At 55.2% G+C, this 21,678-nt stretch overlaps 1 protein-coding gene across 1 annotated transcript in view; it reads left to right on the top strand.

Annotated features, from left to right (window-relative positions):
• The window catches only part of TET3 (tet methylcytosine dioxygenase 3), a 118,676-nt gene that overhangs the window by 86,497 nt on the left and 10,501 nt on the right, over positions 1-21,678 (top strand). The window contains exons 6-12 of the mRNA XM_019545894.1: positions 4,746-4,836; positions 9,912-10,005; positions 14,434-14,642; positions 15,188-15,338; positions 16,044-16,133; positions 17,526-17,663; positions 20,957-21,293. Coding sequence (XP_019401439.1) covers positions 4,746-4,836; positions 9,912-10,005; positions 14,434-14,642; positions 15,188-15,338; positions 16,044-16,133; positions 17,526-17,663; positions 20,957-21,293 — 1,110 coding nt within the window. The remainder of the gene's footprint in view (positions 1-4,745; positions 4,837-9,911; positions 10,006-14,433; positions 14,643-15,187; positions 15,339-16,043; positions 16,134-17,525; positions 17,664-20,956; positions 21,294-21,678) is intronic.

The following is a 21,678-nucleotide window of genomic DNA, read 5'->3' as shown; positions in this document are numbered from 1 at the left end:
GTTGGCAGCCTGCAGCGTCTCAGAGGATGGATTCCTTTCGGGGCTGGAACAGGCCTTTCCTGGAGGTGCCCGGTGCAAGAGACACGCTGTCTTCTCTATGCCCCCGACAGTCCCCCGTCGATCCCGTGCAGCTCAGCTGGCTGGGACACAGTGGTGCAGGGCCATGGTTCCTGCCTGTCCTTGTTCAGGGCAGCACCTGGCATGCAGCCCCAGCTCTCTTCCCTGCCTCCCGGTAGCACTGGTGGGCACACTCCTTGTCATCCCTGTGTGGTGACCTTAGATTGTGTCATGGGATGAAGACACTGCTGGCCACCCTGTGCTGCCTGGTAACAAAATGCAGTGCATCTCCCTCCAAGCCCATGTTTTTCACCTCACTCTCCCTGCGCTGGGGGCATGCCTTTTCCTTACCCCCGGCTCTGCACCGGCTCCTGTGTCCCGGCAGGCTGAACAGTGAAGCCAAATGGGTCTCCAGCTCCAGGGAGCACTCTGAAGAGCTGCTCTGTCCTGGCTGAGAGGTTGCTTGGAGGCATGACACAAAGAGATGTCACTGTTGAAGAGGATGAGAGCAGAACCCCAATGGTGACCTCCCCCAGGCGAGAGGGTCCTCCATGGTCCCTTGCCAAGGCCTGTCCTTTACCCCATAGCCATTTACGCAAGCGTTAAGCCCTGGGTGACTGGGGACTTAGACTTTAACCAGAGAAGCACAAGAGAAGCCAAAGCAAGTGTCTATGAACCATACACTAACACCAGCGTATTGGGATATTACTAACCAGACCGCATTGCTGGCCACAGCCACATCCAGCAGAGAGTACACGGCTATCCACGGTGCTGGGCAGCGAGGTCTTGGGCCCCGCAGAAATCATCCTCGTAGCTGAGGCCACGTCCAGACTCTCGTGCCTATGCCTTTGTGGGGAGGAGCAGTACGGTTTGGATTCATGTTTCTGTGTTTCTGCCCCTTTCCCCATGGTAATGGTCTCTTGGAATCAAACAGGGAGCAGGGAAGCTCTGAATCACAACCTGTCACCATTGTTTGAGGACAGGGTCATCACCTGTCCCACTGGCCCAGCTTCTTAACGTAGTGACTTGAAACGGTCCCACGTAACCCACCTTTCTCACATGCCAGTCTTCCTCATGATGCAGGCTGGACTGCTCTGGGATCAGTCTGTCTGCGAGAAGGAGGGTAGTGACGCATCTAGCCCCCAGCAGTTTGGGGCCTCAGGACTCTCCAACACAAGACTTGGGGCAATGGACAAGCTCCGTGCTTGTGGCTCAGTTCCATGTGATGCCCCACGGATGCACAGCATCATCTGGGTACCAACTCCTGTTCTGCAAGCACCAGACTGCAGCCTGTCACCCATGAGCCGGGCTCTGCCACGGGCAAGCATTCGCTATGTCTTTTTAATGATCTCCGTATTGGCTCTTTATCCCGTCAATAGTCCAGTGCTGCCTCTGAGCATGGTTGGAGCCAGAGCCAGGACAGGCAGGCTTCAAAGAAAAGAAAGCTGGGCAGCTGCGTTTACACTCAATGGAGCAACCAAAAGAGCAAATCACATTAGCAGCAGCTTGTGAAGGAAAAGAGCCAGCCGGGATCCTGGCCCTTGTCGCAGCCCAGTTGCTGTTTGTTCCAAAAGGGAGAGGGCAGCACGGCAGATAAGCCACCAAGGTGGCCTTGGCAGCAGAAGGACAAAGTCCCTGGCTCTCCCCTGACTGCCGTCTGTGAAGGCTCATGTCTAGAATAACTGAGTAGTATTGAAGGGGGTGAAGTGCTGGGAGGCCGTAGGGCCAGATCCTTCCACCTTCAGCACCTCTTAGCTGGAATGGGTTGTCGAACTAAGCTGCCCTACTTGTGTTCAAACCACCCAGGTCCTTCCACTTTATGGGATATCTGTAAACAGCAGCTGACACCGGGGTCTCCTTCCGGTGCTCCTTTGTGCTTGTTCTTGGCCTCTGCGGTGGGAGGTGAGTCCTGGTTGGGGGCTCTCTGGGGTTTGTTTCAAGGCCAGGGGATCGAATTTTGGAGCAAAATACTCATTCAAGTTATAAGGGAAAGCACTTGACCATGCGTCAGTTGCCCTACAGTAACAGCTCATGTGCTCGCTCTTATCCCACAGTAAGTGAATGCAAAGCTGGGGTGGCTTACTCTTCTTCCGCCGGGAGCTAGGCTTAGAGCACAGCCTGAGGAAGCCGAGGTGCAGCGAACTGTCCATCTGCTCAGACCGTATGAGCTTGTACAGCGCTGTGCTCACGTAGGAACTTCCAAGTGTCACAGTGCTCTGGATGAGGACATTGATTTCTTTTTAAAACACATTCACTTCTAAAGAGTTGCAACCTTGAAGTAGCCAGATTTCATGCCTAGGGCAGAAGGGAACCATGTGGGCAAAGAAACGATGTTGGGGTTCGTATCTATACAAGAAGTGGCAGGGATACAATTCTAAAACTAGACTAGGGGCTTTTCATGGCCCCATTTGCGGGTGCCCAGATCTAAAGGCCCAGAAGGGGAGGAGACATTCAGACAGCACCGCTCCCCCTTTCCCAGAGAATCTGGGACCTGGAAGGCAACTCATGTTGGATGACCAAGAAACGAAGCGCTCGGCATCCAAGAATCTCAGCCTTCAAGACTGCTCCAAAACAAACAGAAACCCAACATCCGAGTGATGCCGGGAGCCAGGAGAGCGCTGCATTTGGCCGCAAGCTCCTGAAACCCAAGAACCTCGGGTTCATCTTCCTTTCCGAGAGGCGGCGGAAATTAGTAAGACGGGGACTGTGGCCAAGTTGGGAAGAAAGGAAAATACAGAAAGATTGGCTGAGACGGGGGCTGGAAATCAGCGCCAAAATGTGTTCATGCTTTGCAAATCTGTGGGAGTTCTGAAGGATGTGTCCAGGCCAACTGTCCCCGGTCGGGAACATTTGCTCTGAGTTAGGCAGGTGGAGAGCGCGGAGGTCAGTGTGGTAATCCCATGCAAATTTGTACATGGCTCCCCCTAGTCCCTCAGGAAGGGGCATCCTCCTCCTTGTGGGATCCAGCTGCCCCCACTCCTTTTCTCATAGAAGGCATTACAGGGGGGGCAGAGCTGAAACCTGCTCGCATGGAAACCTTCCAACAGAGCAGCATTTGTTTGCAGCGAAGTGAAAAAGAGGCTTCCCAAAGCTGTGCCCCGATTCATTTGGATGGCCCAAGACAATGCTCCCGTTGGCGCCCGTGCCAGCCAGCTGGTTGGGGTGCCAAGTGTCGCACCGCTTTGGGTTGGCTGCCCTGTCTTTTCAGCTGAGCCCTGTGCTGCCTGTGCTTGGCTGCTCATTGCGCTCCGGAAAAGGAAGCAATTTGCAGCCTCTCTTTCGGAAGTAGGAAATAGAACTTGGAGCAGGAAACGGAGCCACAGACGGTCTCTCCTGACCTGAACGATCCCAGTGCTTGGGCTCTCCCTGCAGATCTAGGCACTTGGCTGAAGGCTGCGGGGAGAAGGAATTAGGGGAGGCTGATGGATGGATCCAGCAAGGTGCCTGGCAGCATGCTTGGCTTGGGAGCGATCCCTAGAGTTGGCTTGAGCTTGGCCTTTTCCTCTTGCTGGGCCATTTGGTGTTGAAGTGGCTATGATGTACCATATTTCCCCACATACAACATGCTTTGGAATAAGATATGCCCCTTGCTGTTGAAAGGCAGCATGAAGAAATGATCTCTCCTGGTAGCAAGTAATTATGTAGCAGCAGCAGCAAGGGAGCTGAGGCTGCTCAGTCGTGTGCCCTCTATAGATCACATGCAGATTTGACTTTTGCTTTTGCCCTGCAAAAGCTTATGCAGCAGAAACCCTTACTGTCGTATTTCTTTGCTTATAACATGGACTCCCAAGTACCAGCAGCTGGAAAGGATCAGGGAAATAAGTCAGATTGTAATGGACTTGAATAGTTTTAACATGCATTGAGCATAATCTCTCATCCTTTGTCTTCCTTAATCTACATATTTCTCTCTCTATCCTAATCTTCTGTGCTCTCTAATACATGTTTTTTTACTGATTTTCTTCCTCATACTAGTGTAAAATCGGTGACTGTGATATCCCAGCCATCGGTCGTAGGTCTAGAATACCGGTTAATTCATCCTCCAGGGGCTGGGCCCTTGAATTTACAGTAGATATTAGGTTCCCTAATGTAAAGCATCAAATAACGTACAGTGAGCAGAAGCAGCACTGAAATGCCATTTTGGGTGTGTTGCAGAGAGGAGATACTGGAATGATTTGCAAAAGGAGCTGTCTCTTCCTTTCTCCCCGGGTGTGAGCACACACAAACACACACATGCCACCCTCCCTGCTGGCACTCTCTGTCCCGTGCCAAGAAATGGGGGTGTCACCATGGGGGAACTGGGAGCTGTAACACATGCCAAATGTTTGGCTCTCTCCAGAGAAATTCCAGGTGTCAATTATTCTATCAGGCACTTCAGAGCCAGGCTGCTGCCACTGAGTGGGCAGTGAGATGGCTCAGGGTAGGGAGGGGACCTGTTCACTCAGGGCTGCTGCTGTTATTTCTGCCCAACAAGGAGTCCCCTCGAAGCCCGTGGGGAAACAGGGCCTGTGGTAGTGGGTAAGGGTGGCAGGATATGGCCCAGTTCTGGGACAGGTTTGCATGACAGCAGCTCTGGCTGTGCAGAGATTGCCTCACTGGCCCCAAGACCCAGACTGCCGAGAGCTCCCTGCACTGGGTGCATCGGAACAAGCCCATCAATCTCCCTTCCCTCTTTTCTCTCCCTTTGACAGAACAAATCGTAGAGAAGGACGAAGGACCCTACTACACCCACCTGGGGTCAGGACCCACCGTGGCATCCATCAGGCAGCTCATGGAGGAGCGGTAAGTGGGATTCAGCCCTGGTGCCCTGCAGAGGAGGGCAGCCCTGTAAGAGTGTGCCCTACCCCTGCCCATCGCCCGCCATGGATCTGAGCATGCTGGGGCAGAGGGGAGATTATAGGGGCTTTCAGCTCCCCCTGGTGGTCCTGCTGCAGCTTATGTGCCAGCATTTGGGGTCTCCTTTGGCCCCCCCGGATGTTGCCCATGGGGTTGGTGTGATGAAAGCATCTGGGGGAAAGCTTCCCCCCATGTCCCAGACACAGAAGGGCTGTTCTTTTGTGGCAGGTGAGCCTCCTACCGCCTGCTCCCAGCCACCACATTTCTGCAGCTTCTGTGTCTGCAGCAGGAGGTCCCTTTAAGGCAGCCAGGTGTGCAAGGGACAGCCTTGCCCTGCTGGAAGATTATAGTCAAGGAGCCTTTAAAAAGTCCTGCCAGCCTTGTCTAGACACGGGGTGTCCTGGGGATGCCCTTGCCAGGCCCCTGCCTTGGGCAGAGGCAGAGCAAATGTGGGGAGTTGCAACTGGGTGGCAGTGACCTGGTCAGTGTGGTTGGCTGCAACCAGCCAGGTTGGGCTGGAGCATGCCCCTTGGCCCCCGGGGCTGGAGGAGACGAGGGCATTCGCGTGCTGCCCTGGTGTCTGTCAGTGAAGCTTGGCCGCTCCACATGGGCTGGGAATGAAGCTTGCATAATGAGACGGATCAATTCCCATCCACAGTCAGCACTGCAGCCACCATCCAAAATAACCAACCAAGGCCAAGGCAGACCCTTGTGTACTGACTGTTCCTCACCGTTGCTGGTGAATCCCTGGAGTTGGTTCACCGGTCCCACTCGACTGCTGGTGCTGTTTCAGCCTGAAGGGCGATTCCCAAGAGCTTGGCCTGGTCCAGGCTCTTAGCTCCCAAGTAACAGGACACCCTAGGGGAACGGGTGAGCTCATGGACGGCCAGATCCTGGTCTCAGTGACCTAGGTGGAGTCCTGGAGTCCAGGGTTGCTCCCAGGGGCAATGAGGATCGGGGTCTAGGTGCTGTTAGATCCTGCAGTCCAAGGCAGGCATGCATGGGGGAGAGAATCTGAATTTACTTGTGGTGGTGGATAGGGTGCTTCTGCAACCCGGGGGTTGTATGAAAGGCAAGTGGGCCTGCTGGAGTACATTTGACCCTGTGAGACACTCTTGGAGTGGCTTTTGTTCAGTGGGGGAAGAGCAGGAACCTCATTCAAATCAGTCTTGATTGACCATGTCCCCGTGGGGCTTTTCTTGCGGTCTGAGTAATCTGCTGTGGAAGGGAATTGAGACCAAGTTCCCTGCATGTCTGCACCTGGGCAAGCCCTGAGAGCTGTCACCACTGAGAGACCCCTCCTCTGGTTCTCTCCTTGCTCAGTCTCTTCCCTTTGCTTGGGGGTCTGTTCCCAGGAAGTTTCCTCCCTTGCGATGGCTCCTGTATCGTGGTGCTGCTCCTTGCCTTTTCCTATTGTGGCTGGGCTGGGCTACAGCTTAGTGGTTCCTGGCCTTTTTTAGAATCACGACCTGCTTTGTTAGGGTCAAGGCCTTCTCGTGAGCCTCCAGGCGCCACCTGGAAAATGCTAGCTCTTATGCTTCCACTTGTTTTGCGACTACAGAGAAATACGAGAGCTGTTCTTTTGTTGCAAAGAGCTCAGCCAGCCCACAGCAGGGCTGGGTGGTTTTGACACCCTGAACTCCCCTACCTGAAGCTCTGAGTTGATTTTGTGAAGTGTGTCTAAGTGTCAGCCTACTGAACAGGGCTGATCTCGAGGCCAGTATCTCAGCGGCAGGGGCCAGAGCTGCTGGTTGGTTTGGTTGGGGTATGCCCTCAGGCAGTTGTCTGTTACAAATCCCCCAACCCCATCCATCCCTGCTGCCATGGCTCTGACCTCATGGGCATAGCACAGCGCATGGCAGGACGGGAACTCCCTGCATTGGACAAGCTGGTTTAGTTCAAAGGTCACTGTCAATGGTGGATTGCTACAGAGACGGGATGGGATTGCTCTGAAGCTTTCAGGGTCAGGTCCTGTTCCTCACTGAGGAGCCTCTGTGTCTTAATCCACCCTGTAGGACAACGCACACAGAAGGTGGTTCCTGCTCGTGGCTTTTTGCGGCTCTCTGTCAGGCGCTGATGGAAGTGTGGTGCCCAAGTCATGGTTTCTGGGGCCTCATGGAGTGTGGGGAAGGATCTCATCGTGACACTTCAGTGCCAAAGGGCAACTCAGATGTCTGGAGGTGGTATCAGATGAGCCTTGGTGCTGATCTGACTTCTGTTCCCACTGGAGTTGGCACCTCTCAGTCAGCTCCACTTGTTTCTCCCTCTGTTGCTGGGGGGACAAGGGGTTGGAAAGACCAGACTAGAGTCCCCACCCCTTCTGTAGCTTTCCTACCAGCAAAGCTGAGAGCCTATGAATTGCAAACCCACCAATATGTCCTTTGCTTGTATGTCCTTTGCCTGCGGCTCGCCCTGGTCACAGGCCCGGAGCAGAGAGTGGGTTCTCCAGCTCTGTCCCAGCAGGGGAAGCATTGGTGTCTCCTGGCTTTATTTGGTGAGGCAGGAAATTGTGAGGCAGCAGGAAGCTGCTGCCAGTCACCCTTTGGCCCCCAGCCCTCTTTGAAGCCTGTCACCTGGGATATGTCTGTCCTGAGGACTGCGAGCTCCCCTGCCGTGCGGGACAGCTGATTGATAGCCTCGGCGTGGAACACGTGCACTCCCTGCTGCCTCTCCAGGCAGATTCGGTCATCCAGGAGGTCCTGCTTCCCCCTGCGCAGATCAGAAACATCTGGCACGGGGAGCTACAGAGGGGAGAACCCTGCAGGGCAGATGAAATGCTTCTGGTCTGGCTCTATCTCCTTGTGCTGGGGCAGGTAACAGCTGGGGCCATGCGGCAGAGAAGAGAAAGGGCAGAAGGCGAGGGAGTCAGCAGCCATTGAGCTGTCCGGTTGCCTCGTAGGGGTTGCACCTGTCAGGATGTGGTTTGGGTGTCAGGGCTAGGATTTTCAGTGCTGTCCAGCCACTGCAAAGGCAGCTGGGGGCCAGGTGAACTGCAAGAGCCCAGTGCCTCTCAGGGATGGGGAACCTGCGGCGTGGTAGACCAGGGCACTGGATAGTGTCACTTGTCTGCTGGTAGAACAAGGTCTTTGGGCTCTGCTCCCAGCTCTGCTACTGGCTGACTGTGTAGCCAACCATGGGCAAATCATTTAGCTGTCAGCTTGCCCACTGGGATCATGGGGGCTCTGCACATCCCAGAGCGATGGGACCCGCACTAGCATTTCATTATCACCGCACAGAAGTCAGGACTTGGCTGGCTATAAGCAGGTCGGTCAAAGCCATTGGAGATAGCTACAGCCGATATGGGTCTAGTGGCTGAATTGTGAGCGTTTATTACGGAGCTGCCGTGGGCCTTCGCAGAATGGGGCTCCACTGTGCCAGGTGCTAATGGACTAGACCGTCGCAGCCTAATGGACGAGGCCAAGGAAGAGTGTGCTGTGTGGGCAGCAGGGACCAGCCGTGGGCTTAGCTTTCCAATGGATCTGGCAGTCAGCGGCCACCAAGTGGCTCCAGATCAGCTGAGAAGCCTTCTCCCCTGCGCAGACCGCACGCGCAGCCCTGCTGCCCTCCCTCAGAGCAGCTGCAGCTCGACAGGCGCCAGCCCACGCCGCCGGCACGGAGCGGCAGGGCCACAATGGCCATGTGTGTGCGCTCACCCGTGAACGGCAGCCAGGGCATGGGAATCCCGCGCTCCCAGCCTCTTGCTGACAAAACGCCCGGGGCCGGGCAGGCGGGCGGGTGCTGTTCCCTTCGGAGTGATGGATAGTGCCGGCTTCGCGGCCTCTCCTTTAATTAGCACTTTCAAGAAAGCTAAAGGCGGGGGGAGGGGGATTACTCTAGGCTGATTAGCTGGTGCTGGGTTGTACTGTGCTGTGTGTGTGCCAGAGGAGGGCAGGCACACAGAGACTGGCAGGGACCCCACGGACATTGCTGGGTCTGAGTCTCTGCTCTTGCACCAGTGTGGATCCGGATCTGTTCCGCCACAGGATCCCCACCAGCTGTGAAGCCACCTGGTTCTTCCCCTGGGCCTCAGCAGGGCCAGGACGCGGTATTCGAGCCCTGTGAGCCTGACTGTCCAGCATCTGGGTCCCCCCTGGATTCAGTCAACGTGGGTTGGAGCCAGCTGCTTTTGTCACCCTTTGCTGCAGCTCTGAGATGAGGCCGGGTTTGTCTAGAGCCACCAGTCATGTTTTGCCCGGGCACCCACCTGTTGCCAAGCCCAGGCATTACTCATCCAGGCTGAATTTGTACCAGTGACTCAGCTCTGTGGTCTGCAGCCACCCACCCCCCTGCCGGGCTCTGTCCTGATGATGCAGCAAACCCCCAGACAGCACCGCCGCCTCTGCACCGATTGACGTGGGGATGGGGGAAAGCAGGCATGGGAGCAACTGGTATCACAGGCCTCGGGGCTCCCAGGGACTGCTGTGACTACGAAGTCAGTGATGGGCCAGTCCCAGTGTCCCTGGCTACTTCCTCTCTCCTGACCCTTCCCATGGGAGGAGGGCAAGGGAGATTCACTAGCTGTTGCTTTCAGTGAGTGGTTGGGGGACTTAGGTGCAGAGAGGGACACATATGTCTATAGTCCGGGTGAAAAGAGCAGCATATCAGCTGGATCTCTGTCATAAGGTTACCATTGAACTCCCAGCTGGCTCTGCAGGGGTGAATGTCACCCTTTCTGGACTGTAGTAGGAAGTTGGGGGGGTCCTGACTCATGCCTGTAGGTGAGTTACAGGGAAGATGGCTGTGTGAATAGTAAGAAACGATCTGAGCCCTAGCTGGGGCCTGGGGCCAGAGTTCTACCACTGGCTTGGTCCCTAGCCCTCTGTGTGATGTCCCTGCTCCTCCCCGTGCCTCAGTTTCCCCAGCTGTAAGAGGGGGGTGGTGATACTGACCCTCTTTCCAAAGCTGTGGGGGACACGCTGCTTTTTACACTGTGTTTGTCATGGGCAGTCAGCAGTGCAGATGTTTCCATGACATAGGCCTTGCCTCTCACCACCACTAATGGGGATGTTTCTTTCCACTAGGTACGGCGAGAAGGGCAAAGCCATCAGAATCGAGAAGGTGATCTACACTGGGAAGGAGGGAAAGAGTTCACGGGGCTGCCCTATTGCCAAGTGGGTAAGTGCTGGCCCCCCAGCTCCAGGGAAGGGAAAGGGGGTTGTGTTTTATGTCATAACGCACAGCAAGAGTGACTCCAAGTACCTCCGTTGTCTTAGCACCACCTCCATCTGCGTCTCCAAGTTAGAGCACAGGCTCACCAATGCACAGGAGGGAAGAAGGGAAGGAAGAAAGGAAGGATAGATAGCAGTAGAACATCCAAGCGATGTTTGTTGTCACCTCCCCAGCTGTTTATGCCCCACTCATCACCTGGACATATGATCATCTCTCTCTCTCGCCTCCTTGGCACTAAGCACCATCCTCTTGCTTTCTCTTCCTGCTTTGAACAGGCCTGCTGGCCACAGATCAGTCCTGTTACATTTTCCACCAGCAACTCTGAAAGCCTAAAGAACCCTTTATTGGGAATGCAACCTTTTCCTAGCTCCCCACTGCACTCTTTGATGGGCACCTCCAATTCCAGGGGCATCAGGGCAGGCAGGAGCCAGGGGTCAGCTAGGGAGCTCCAGCCAAAAGGAGGGGCCTTGGTTGTTTTCTTGCATGTCTGGTGGGCAAGGTGCATTTGTACAGGAGCGATTGCTCACCCAATCAGGTCATTGGAAGTGCTCAGGGGAGCGCTTTATGGGCTGGCCAAACAGGGCTTGGGAGGAGCTGTGATACTAGGTTTTCCTCCCTCTTGCAAAGTCCAAGCAGGCCAGTCTTGCTTGGAGGTAGAGGGGCCCCCTATGGTTCCCTTGGCTTAGACCGTCCTAGCTGCGAGGAGAACTAGGCCCTTCTTGTAACTAGCCTGTGTGTGGTAAATTGCTATGAGGCCTATTGCTCCCAGAGGGTTCATGCCCAGAGCCAAAGTGCTCTAAAGCTGGCAGTGGCTCAAGCCAGGATTTCTCTCTGTATTGAACGAGGCTCAGAGTGTTCCTGTCTGAGCAGTATCCAGTGCAGGGAGAGCAAATCCAGGCACCTAGCACTGGGGAGGGGGTCCTGGTACAGAGAAGGAAGGAGTGGATGAACCTCAGACTAAGAAGAAAGATGGCTTTAGCTCTGTGTTCCTGGAAACGATACAGGGCCAGAGCAGGGTATCGGGTGCCCCAGTGAATGTCTCTGCTGTCAGTGCTGCTCCTGAGATCCTGAGATCAGCAACTGGCCCCATAGTCCTCAGACAAAAGACCTCCATCTCCTCTCATGGGCACACGGACAAATCAGGAGCTGTCCCAGGGAAAGCTCCTGGAGAAGCTCCAGGGTAAGCGAGCTCGGATCCAGCCCCTGGCTTGGCCATGTCTTCCTCAGCCTTCTCATGGCAGCTCCAGCGCCAAGCCTGCGTCTCTGGGTTCCCTGGAGCACCTACTATCTAGGAGCTACCAGGAGGCCTGGTCACCTCAAAATGGGTTGCTTATCAATCTGTTTATAAGAGGCAGCACTGGGGCTGTGTCTGATACTGCACTGGGAGAGACAAAGCCGAGGCAAGGGCGTATTCCTGAAAGGGCCTAGCAGAGCTCCCCAGAACAATTGGCAGGGCTGGCCTCGGCCTGCTGTGTGCTGATTAAGGGCCTGTGGCCAGCGGGGGCTCTGGAGCATCAGGTGGGAGATAACACTTGCCTGCCAGGGATCAAACGGTGTAGGGCCCCTGGGGTGGGGGCATAACGGCCGGCACAGCCTTTCCACCGTTGCTGCTGGCTGTGGTGGGCTAACATGAAGGGCTGGCAGCAGAGAAGATAAGGGCTGAGGCCGGTGCTATGGGCCAGGATGGGATAATGTCTATTTTGCAGCTGGTTTGCAGAGGGGCTGGTGGGCCAGGAGAAGGGCTTCCCATGTGAGGCTTCGGCACGTGGAGCGCACAAGCTCTCCGCAGCTGCCTCCGATGGAGACCATCCTCGCTATATGTCTGAGGGATGGCCCTACTGTGTGGGGCACTGTGCCACCATGGAGGTGGAGTAGAGATTCAGCTGCTCCTGTGAATCTCTCAGTGTGCGAGTCACCCAAGGTCCGTGGGCGACACTAGATTGCGGTACTGCGGGAGCTCTCCGTGTGAGGACCCACATGCCTGTCCCTGCACCGGGGCTGACTCAGTTGAAGCAGGCAGGTTCTTTTTATTAAAGCCACTTGAGTGCGCTGAAATCCTGGTTGTCCGGCCGTTGATCCCTGCCACTGTTCTGGGTTGAGGAGGTTCTTCCCTTGAGTGATGGTGTGTGTGAGCAGATGCCTCTTGAGCAGGTGTGTGTGTGTTAGAGGTGGGCTTGGATCGAGCCCTCCACTGTTCAGAGGTAAAGGCCTAGACATGAGACCCCACTGCCGGCAGATGCCAGCCAAAAAGCAAATGTTTTTCCTTCCCCTGCCGTTCGCCTGCCAGGACTCCATCAGCTCCCCCTTGCTAAGCAGAGCAAGGCTGGGACCTCTTCCCTGCCCCATCAGCGAATTCCTGCCAGATCAGAGCTTCTGACCATGTGCGTGTGTGTTGGGGACCAGTGCAGCCAAGCAGGCTGCCTTTACAGACAGGATTTTGAAGCAGGGCTGTCACATCTGTGCTGATGCTGGGCTGTGGGGGGAGATGGCATGTAGGAAAGCAGCATGGTAGAGACCACGGGTGGGTGTGCAAAGCAGCCGGCGAGAGGAATCCCCCAGGCCACCACAGCCGGAGGCTGAGAGGGAGGCAAGTGCGCAAGCCACAGGATGTGAGAGCAGCCGCTTGCAGGAGTGGACGGGCAGATGAGGAAGTGAGAGGCCGTGGCTGGGCTCTGGGGGCGGGAAGCGGGGGTGGCACAGTCACTTTGAGCCTCTGCGGCACCAGGGAAATTCTGCAGAATTTCCCCCTCTCGCTCAGCCCGGGGAGGCTCTGCAGCTGTCTCTGCCCTGCGCAGCAAGGGTCTGGCATGTGCAGAGAAAACCCTGGTGTGGCTCTGGTTGGCAGGAGCTTTGCCAGTGATCTCCGCAGGGCTGGGAGCAAAACCTGGCAGTTAAAAGGCCAGTGGCCTGTCTAAGGTTGTTGGCAGGTGTGCAGCTGAGCCCCAGGGCAACAGCAAGAGGAGACATCAGCCAAGTGTCCTTAGGGCGGCTGCACTGCCTTGCCCAGGGGTGTGCGATTGCTACCGGAGATCAAACCTGGCATGTCTGGAGCATCAGCCTCAGTCAGCCAGACCTCCAGGCAGGCCCATCGATTTGCATGCATGGCCCAGCCGCCTCTCAAGAGGACAGGGCCTCGTGCTGAGTGAGACTGGGTCATATCCCATGGTTCAGTCTGGACATAGAGAGCGGTAGTTAGTGAACAGTGTGAGGAAGAAGGCTGGGAAGAGATACACCTTGTAGACCAACTAAACCAGATGTGTATAAGTGTTCGTCAGCTAGAGCTCACTTCATAGGTTGCCGTGAAAAAGCGTGCACAGAGCGGTCTGTCAAATAGCTGGTAAGGCGCATCTCTCCCCAGCCTTCAGGCTGGGTGTTACCATCTTGGTTGCTCTCAGGAAAGTCAGCTGAGGGATTTTGCCCAAGCGAGGGAGTCCAGGGCTTGGTCTCCCATTGGTTGACATGGAGGAAGGGTGCATTTTCCTCTTGTGTACAGAGCCAGGCCCCAAAGTCTTTAGTCAGCTCTTACTCTGGCAAAACCCTGGTAGGAATTTGAAGGACATGGAGGACCTCAGAGCCTGGGCCCACAAAGTGTCTTGGAGATGAAAGAGAGATGAAGATCAGTTGGGGCCACGTGGCAAAGAAGGGCTAGTTGTGGGGCGCCCACCCCGAGAGTCTGGGGTGGGGCCTGACTTGCAGAAGTAGTCGAGCACGTGGACCTCACTGACATGTCTTGGGCTGGGCCTCCAAGTCTTTGTTGTGGTCTTATCAGGATCATTTTAAAGCATTCATAGGATTGAGGAGAAGAGCAATTGAGCTTGTGCTCTTTGGGACTAGGGAGAACCCCCCTGCCTCCATTGCGGGGGAGGGTGCTCAACGGACCGATCACCAGCAGAGTGGGGACAGCATAGGATGTATGATGTGCTTCCAGTGCATGGAGGGGACTGATACAGGCATGGAGGTGGGGAAGTTAAGCTCCATGACCCAGTCAGTCTAGAGCCTGCTGATTTACTGTGGAGAGACTTGTGGAGAGTGCAGGAAGGTGCTGTGGTGTAGGAGCTGCAGGGCAGTGTCCCAAAGGTCTGTTCCCAGCTGTCACTGGCCTGCTGTGTTGCCTCCATTCCCCTGTGTCCTGTCTGTCTGGACTGTAAACTGTGGACTAATCCCAGTGGTGACTCAAAGGGGACCGTAAGGCAGATACTGTGACAGCAGGTCACTGCTGAAGGGAGCTGGTGGCCGTGGTAAGGGCCGAGAGCTTCTCATGGCCACAACCAGCAAAAGCAGGGAGGGAAGCATGTATCCATGGCCTGCTCGTTTCCAGGCATCTGCTGCAAATGGGACTTCCCAGTGTGACTGAATTGGCCTGCTGTTTTCCAGGTGATCAGGAGGCACAACCAAGAGGAGAAGCTGCTGTGCTTGGTCCGGCACCGAGCTGGTCACCACTGCCAGAATGCTGTCATCATCATCCTCATCCTGGCCTGGGAAGGCATCCCCCGCACCCTGGGTGACACACTGTACCAGGAGCTCACTGACACACTCACCAAGTACGGGAACCCCACGACCCGCCGCTGCGGCCTGAATGACGAGTAAGTGTCAGTTTGCATCAGTTGCAGAAGCTGCCCTTTTATGCCATGCAAAGCAGCTTCAAGGGGGGGCGTGTTTTTTGGGGAGGTAATCAGAGACGGCTGTCCCATGAGAAACCATCTTCAGGGCCAGGAAATCCAACCAAGGCCCTTGCTGCAACTGGTGGCACTTTGTGCTGACAGGAGCCCTTTTATAAGGGAAGATGGGGGCTGTGGAAAGGCCGAGAGATCCTGTGCCGTGCATGGTAGTTGGGTGGTGCTTGCAGAGGTACAGGTGGAAGGTTTGAATCCCAGGAATGGTAGATGTCTGGGAGGAAAGGCCTGTGCGATCCCCTCTGTAGAGCCAAACCGGTGGAATGCTCTTGGGTCTTGGTCTGCTCCAGCTCCTCAGTACCTCCCTCCCTCCCCCTGCCCTGCCCAGCCCAGCCCAGCTCCACCTCTTGAATGGGGAAGGCTGGTTGCCAGGTCCACGGGCGCCATGTGGTCTGCAAGGAAGCTGGCTCCATAGCTAGTGAGTGAGAGGGCCTGCCCTTGGGTTTCTGTTGCAGTCGAACCTGCGCTTGTCAAGGCAAGGACCCCAATACCTGTGGTGCTTCTTTCTCCTTTGGCTGCTCCTGGAGCATGTATTTCAACGGATGCAAATATGCTCGAAGCAAAACTCCCAGGAAGTTCCGGCTGGTGGGGGACAATCCCAAAGAGGTTCGTGCCTTGGCTAGGCGTGGCGGGTCTGTGGAGTGCAGGGGAGAAGGATCCCAGTTGTGCAGATGGAAGGACATGAAAAGTAGTCCTGCTAAAATGCTCTACCGCACTCCTGGCATGACCTTCCTGTTCAGTGCACTAGAGGAAATCTTGGCCGCAGCGAGGACAGTAGCAGAACTCTGGTTGGCTTAGCTGGAGCCAGGAGGGTGCGATGCTGCGGCCTGGTTCTCCACTGTCACCTGTACGCCTCTGGGTTAGCTCAGATGAGGCCACGGAGTGTGGAGAAGGGAGCTGATATAAGAGGCAGAACAGCTGGAAGCAGGTAGCAGCAGCCTTTTGTATGTGTCTACAGATGCTCAGACACGATGAAACCCTGGGGCCTGCTTCACGAGAGGCGCCATTGCTTGGAGCCTTTGACTCGAACTTGGGACTCTGCCTAATAGAGTTATAGAGCAGTGGGGCTGGAAGGGATCTCCAGAGGTCATCTAGTCCAGCCCCTGGCCTGAAGCAGAACTGCTCCTATCCAAACCAACAGATATGTGTGAGCTCAACCCCAGAAATCCTGGTGTGAAAGGCTCTGGCTTGTGCCATGTGTGAAATGACCTGTGTGCTCTTTCCAAGGCAGAAAGTTTCTGCCCTCCCGGGGTCCCGATGGGCACGGGACGCTGGAGGATACCCACTCTCTGTTACTGTTCTCCTTTCCAGGAAGAGCTGCTTCGGAAGAGCTTTCAGGACCTGGCCACGGAAGTTGCCCCGCTTTACCGGAGGCTGGCGCCGCAGGCCTACCAGAATCAGGTACCCAAGAGAACCACTTTTTTCCTTTGCTCTGCTGTCAGCCCTGCTCACCCAGCAGGCTCTGACTTCTTATCTGTTTGCAGCAAGAGATTCAGTCCCAGTCCCAGCTGGCAGCACCAATATTGTTCCGGCAAGAGGCACAAAGCCCCCAGAAGATAGTTTGAAGCAGAGAGAAGTGATAATGAACTTGGGGATAATATTCTTTGAAGCCCTTCTGAGAGCAGAAATGGCGGGGTAGGGCTGTGGGCCCTTCCGTGCCTCATTGGAGGCAGTCAGGCTAATGTAGCCCTCAGGCAGTTTTGTGCCCCGGAATGATTCTCTAGCTTGCTGGCAAGCTGGGTGTCAGTACAGGCTCCATCTGTACCACCTTTTCTTGCTGTGCTTGGGTGTCTGACATGGCTATGGGGCTGGGCTCATTCTTGAGATGACTCCCACCTGGGAGAAATGACTCCCCTTTCTTCCCCAGTATGGCCGGGAGGCAGGGAAGTGTCCCCCACCCCTGGCCCTGTAGGCTCCCCCCCTGCACAACCTCTACCAGATACCACAGCCTAGTCTGTCCTAAGGCTTCCAAACTGGGGAAGCCAGTGGAAGCGTGGAGCAAGGGTCCAGTCCTGCCAGCAGCTGAGTGCCTAGAGTCAGTTGTAACCCAGGCTGGGCTTTGTAACCACAGCCAGAGCGCAGGATACTCAGAGCCAGATGGAAACCAGGCCAGGATTTGGCTGCCAGGATACTGCAACAGCACAGTCACTGTTCTCTGGGTGCATTTTGGCCTTGTCTCTATGTAATCCTAGAGAAATCCAGCCTCTGTTCAGTCCATGTCTTCCCAGATGGCTATGGGCCTGGGAGGCCCTGACTCAGGAGACCATGTAACAAAACAGACCCAGGCTTAAGTTCTGATTCTTCTTTGTATTTGTGCTCTTTTACACCTCTCTGGCTTGAGAGCATGCATAAGTTAACAGCTGCTAGGAGACTCTAGAAGAGCAGTGGCCGCATTCAAGGCTGGGCCCACAAAGAGCCTGATATTCTTTTTAGAGGCCTAAGTGATGCCCTGTCCCACCCCATCTGAGAGCCTGGAAAACAGTTACCAGGTCCTCCTCTTCCCAGCTTCTTGTGACTTGGTCTTGAGGCTCAGGTGATGGGCAAGGAGGGTGGTGTTTATATGGCTGCAGGGACTCAAGCAGGGGTGAATAGGAGCCCATGTAGGCCTCTGAGTGGATTTTGGGGATTGCTAGATGGGGCAGGTAACCCTCTGGGGGCCCTGTCAGGTATCTGGGGTGTCTGAAGTGCTGTCCCAGCCCTTTCAGTTAGGAGGCTTGCTGAGTAACTGGTACGCTGGTTACAGATGGGGCCCTGTAGGCACCTGTGTCATGGCAGCTGTGTCCATCCCCTCAGGTCACCAACGAGGATATAGCAATAGACTGTCGGCTTGGCCTGAAAGAAGGACGGCCCTTCTCCGGGGTGACAGCATGCATGGACTTCTGTGCTCACGCTCACAAAGATCAGCATAACCTCTACAACGGATGCACTGTGGTAAGGGACGACTCTGGTCTTGTCCTGTAGAAGGGAATGGGGAAGGAAGGGGGCAACACTGGTATGTCTTTAGGACCCCCTCTGCCCTGCAGGTAAGGAGCAGCTTCATCAAAAGCATATAGCATGAGTGGCTCCAATGCAAGCCCCTTCTGTGTCTGCCATGCAGTAATGTCTAATTGGGCTTTCACTGAAGACTGCAGGGAGACGGCATAAAATACTGGACATCCCCCACCCCAGACCAAGATCTGGGGTTCGCTTTCCAGTTCTGCTCTTGGCATCATTTGGGACCTTCACAGAAATCTCAGAGAAGTGGGGCTGGAAGGGGCCTCCAGGGGTAATCTTATCCAAGCCACGGCCTGAGGCAAGATCAGTCCTGTCCAGCGCGTCCCAGACACATCTATAATATCACCTCGTAGTACAATGACTGTCAACCCTCACATCGCAGGGAAAGCAGGGGGCCCACGGCAGCCAACGTTCTGCTTTTGTTAAAGGTTGTTAATAGATGCACAGCTAAAGGGCCATGGCCTCCTACAGAGGAAGGAAACCCCCCCCACAGTCTGTACTGTCTGACTATGGGCTTCTCTCCCTGCCTCAGTTTCCCCATGTTGGGTAGGGATGCCAGTCTCCTCTGCAAAGCACTCAGAGACTTGTGGAAAGGAGCTGAGTAGTTTTAGGGTTGGTTGCTGTTCAGAGAGCATGTGTAAGCTGCAGTAGAGTGTGTGTGTGTGGCTGAGAGCCCCATCCAGTAGGAAGTGGACGGAGACCCCTCAAACCTTGGTCACCATCACCTACGTGACATCTGTAATCTGTACTGACCTAGGCTGGGCAGGCAACTGACAGGCAGGAGGCCAAGTTGGATCATGAGGCAGACTGAGGCACCGACTGTGGCCTTGACTTGCCTTTAAAGAGGCCATGGGCCAGATCTGCCAGTGGTGACAATTGGCCAAGATCCATTTATAGGTTCATAGATTGTAGAGTCGGAAGGGACCACAATGAATCATCATGTCCAACCCCCTGCCCCTGGCAGGAAAGAGGACCAAGGTCAGACGACCCCAGGCAGGTGACTGTCAAGCCTCCTCTTGAAACCTCCAAGTTAGGTGATAGTACTACCTCTCTCTGAAGCTCATTCCAGATTCTGGCCACCCTTATTGTAAAACATTTCTTCCTAATGTCTAACCTAAATCTACTCTCCACTAGTTTGCACCCATTATTCCTAGTTACTCCCTGGGGCGCTCTGGTAAATAGCGCATCACCAATTCCCTGTTGTCCTCCCTTGATACACTTATAGGCGGCTACAAGGTCTCCCTTCAGCCATTTCTTGTGAAGGCTGAAGAGATCCAGATCTCTCAACCTCCCCTTGTAGGTTTCTTTCATGGAGGCCACTAATCATGAAGCAGGGCTGCTCAGACTCCAGCCTGCAGGCCAGATTCTGCCCAAGGAGTCATGTCATCCAGCCTGCAGGGCTTCCCATGCATCTGGAGATTCAGCAGTGGGTGAGCAGCGGCAGCATTAATTGCTGCCCCCCTGACTTCAACGTACAGACTCATGGGCTGGATATGTGACCATGTGTGCTAGATCAGGCCAGCTGTTTTGTGGTGAGATCCAGGCACACAAGGTTGGGTTGGCATAGGGGGTCTCATTTGGAGACCAACCCCATGCACCTGCCCCCTGGGGATCTAGCCTGCTGGCCAAGCATGCAGGGGGGCAGAAGCTTGGTCACCTCTGCATTAAAGCCAGCAGAGCTCCGCTGATGCAGGGAGTGGAAGATGTGTTAGTCTGGATAGGCCCTGCTTAAATACTCTTTCCCTTACCATCTGCTCTATGTCCCTGTGAGATACTGGCTACTGGGTTAGACCCCTTCTGTCCCATGGAGAGGAGCAAATTTAGCAGCCATCTTCTAGCAGGGAGGATAAGGAAAGCCCATGCTTATTCCAGATGTTCCCTTTCTGAGGAATAAATGAACGTGGTCTTTCCAGGGCTCTGTGACAGCTGAGGTAGCTGAGAGGTGGCCTGCTGGGTTTCCTCATCCCAGCCTCTCTGTGCTGTCCAATACCCGGTAGGAGACACAGCATCTGTTGTAAGATTGAACCAGCTGGAGGTGGGGAAGTGGTGGAGAGAATTCCTCCGTTCAGGAGGTACGGTGCGGTACAGGCCACAGGCAGGCCTGAAAGTATCATGATGCCCCTTTGTAAATCCCTGGTGCATCCACACCTTGACTGCTGCAGCCAGTTCTGGTTCCCGCACCTCCAAAAGGAGGTAGAAGAACTAGAGAAGGGCAGCAAGGATAATGAGTGTTGTGGAGGGGCTTTCAGATGAGGGGAGACTAAAGAGACCAGGCCTGTTCAGTTTAAAAGAGAGACATTTGAAGTGGGGACATGAGAAGGGTTTACACAATCCTAAACAGTGAAAAGAAAGTCACTAGGGACTGTCTCTCCCAATACAAGAACTAAAGGTCACAAAATGAAACTAGCAGGCAATAAGTTTAAAACGAACACAAGGCAGTTCTGTGGAAGCTGTCCGTTTAGCTAGACTCACGAGGGACCAGACACATTCTTGGAGGAAAGGGGCATGGGTAGCTATGGAGCATGGGAGTGAGGGGCATGGCCTAGGAATCAGAAATTCCTAGACTTGAAGTGCTGGAGGCTGCAAGTGAGAGCAGAACAAGGGGAAAATCCCTGGTCAGACCCAGCTCACTCTCCCTTTCAGCTTCTGTTCTCTGCCACTGTGTGCTTCAGGAGACTGGGCTAGATGGACCTAGGGTCTGAGCAATGCTTATGTCCTAACTTACCTCCACTGGCTTTTCTGGGAGTCACCTCTGACTTGCTGCTGGCTCCTGTTCGCTCAGAGTCAGCGAGTCGGCTGGGGCCAAGGCGCCAATTCCACTACTGCAGGGGCAGGCCCAGATACTTGAGACAGGTGTGGGACCAGTGCATCTCTTCCTTCCTCTTCCATGAACCTTTGCAGCCCATCTCTGGGGCCACATTGGTACCATGTGGTCAAGGGCAGCCTTGTTCCATCCTGGAGCTGGCTGTGTTCCAGCAGTGGGGTTGAGCCATGCCTGGATCTAGACCATTTAGGGCCCTTGAGATGCCTGGACAGAAGCAGCTAGTGAGGGGAATGAGGGTCTGGATGGCCTGCCTAGCTTTTCCCATGTGCCTGTGTGCCAGTGATTTCACGCGGAGTGTGCACCCAGCGATGCTTGTAGGGTGTCCTTGTTCCCACTCTTCCCAGGGCTTTCCAGCTGATGGATGACTCTTGCCTCTCGCCCTCCCTACCTCTCCCCTCGGCCGCAGGTGTGCACCCTAACAAAGGAAGACAATCGCATCGTCGGGAAGATCCCCGAGGATGAGCAGCTGCACGTGCTTCCGCTGTACAAGATGTCCACCACAGATGAGTTTGGCAGTGAGGAAAACCAGATCGCCAAGGTGGGCAGTGGCGCCATCCAGGTTCTCACTTCCTTCCCCCGCGAGGTGCGCAAGCTGCCTGAGCCCGCCAAGTCCTGCCGGCAACGGCAGCTGGAAGCCAAGAAGGCAGCAGCAGAGAAGAAAAAGCTGCAGAAGGAGAAGCTGATCACGCCTGAGAAGATCAAGCAGGAAGTGCTTGAGCTCCCGGTGCTCCAGCAGAACGCAGGTAAGGGCCCTGGCAGCTGGTGGCAGGGCTGGTTGTGAGCCTGCCTGTGCGCCCCCCACCCATGGTGCCATAATATGGGTCAATCAGCTCCCCTGGCTCTGCCTGCCAGGGACATGGACAGTGTGCAGTTGCATTGGTGTCTCTCAGAGTGCAGTGCCTTGGCAGCATGTGACCATGTTTGCTTCTCAGATAAGCTCCTGGGTCCCGTGTGGCACGTGTCGGAAATATTCTTAGTGGCAGGCAGATTCCATCAGGCCCCTGAGCCTTTTCTTCCCTTCTCCCCTTCTCTTTCATGCAGTTCTTCTGTCACCCTCAGACCCCGCTGCCCTTCCAGTGGCATTGAGCAGGCTCAGCACTGTTTGGGAAGGTGGGGAGTGGCTGTGCA

This window comes from Crocodylus porosus, unplaced genomic scaffold (genome assembly GCF_001723895.1).
Source record: "Crocodylus porosus isolate Cpor-Errol unplaced genomic scaffold, CroPor_comp1, whole genome shotgun sequence".
Classification (NCBI taxonomy): Eukaryota; Metazoa; Chordata; order Crocodylia; family Crocodylidae; genus Crocodylus; species Crocodylus porosus.
Note: the sequence above shows the minus strand (reverse complement) of the source record. Positions and strands in the feature narration are given on the sequence as shown.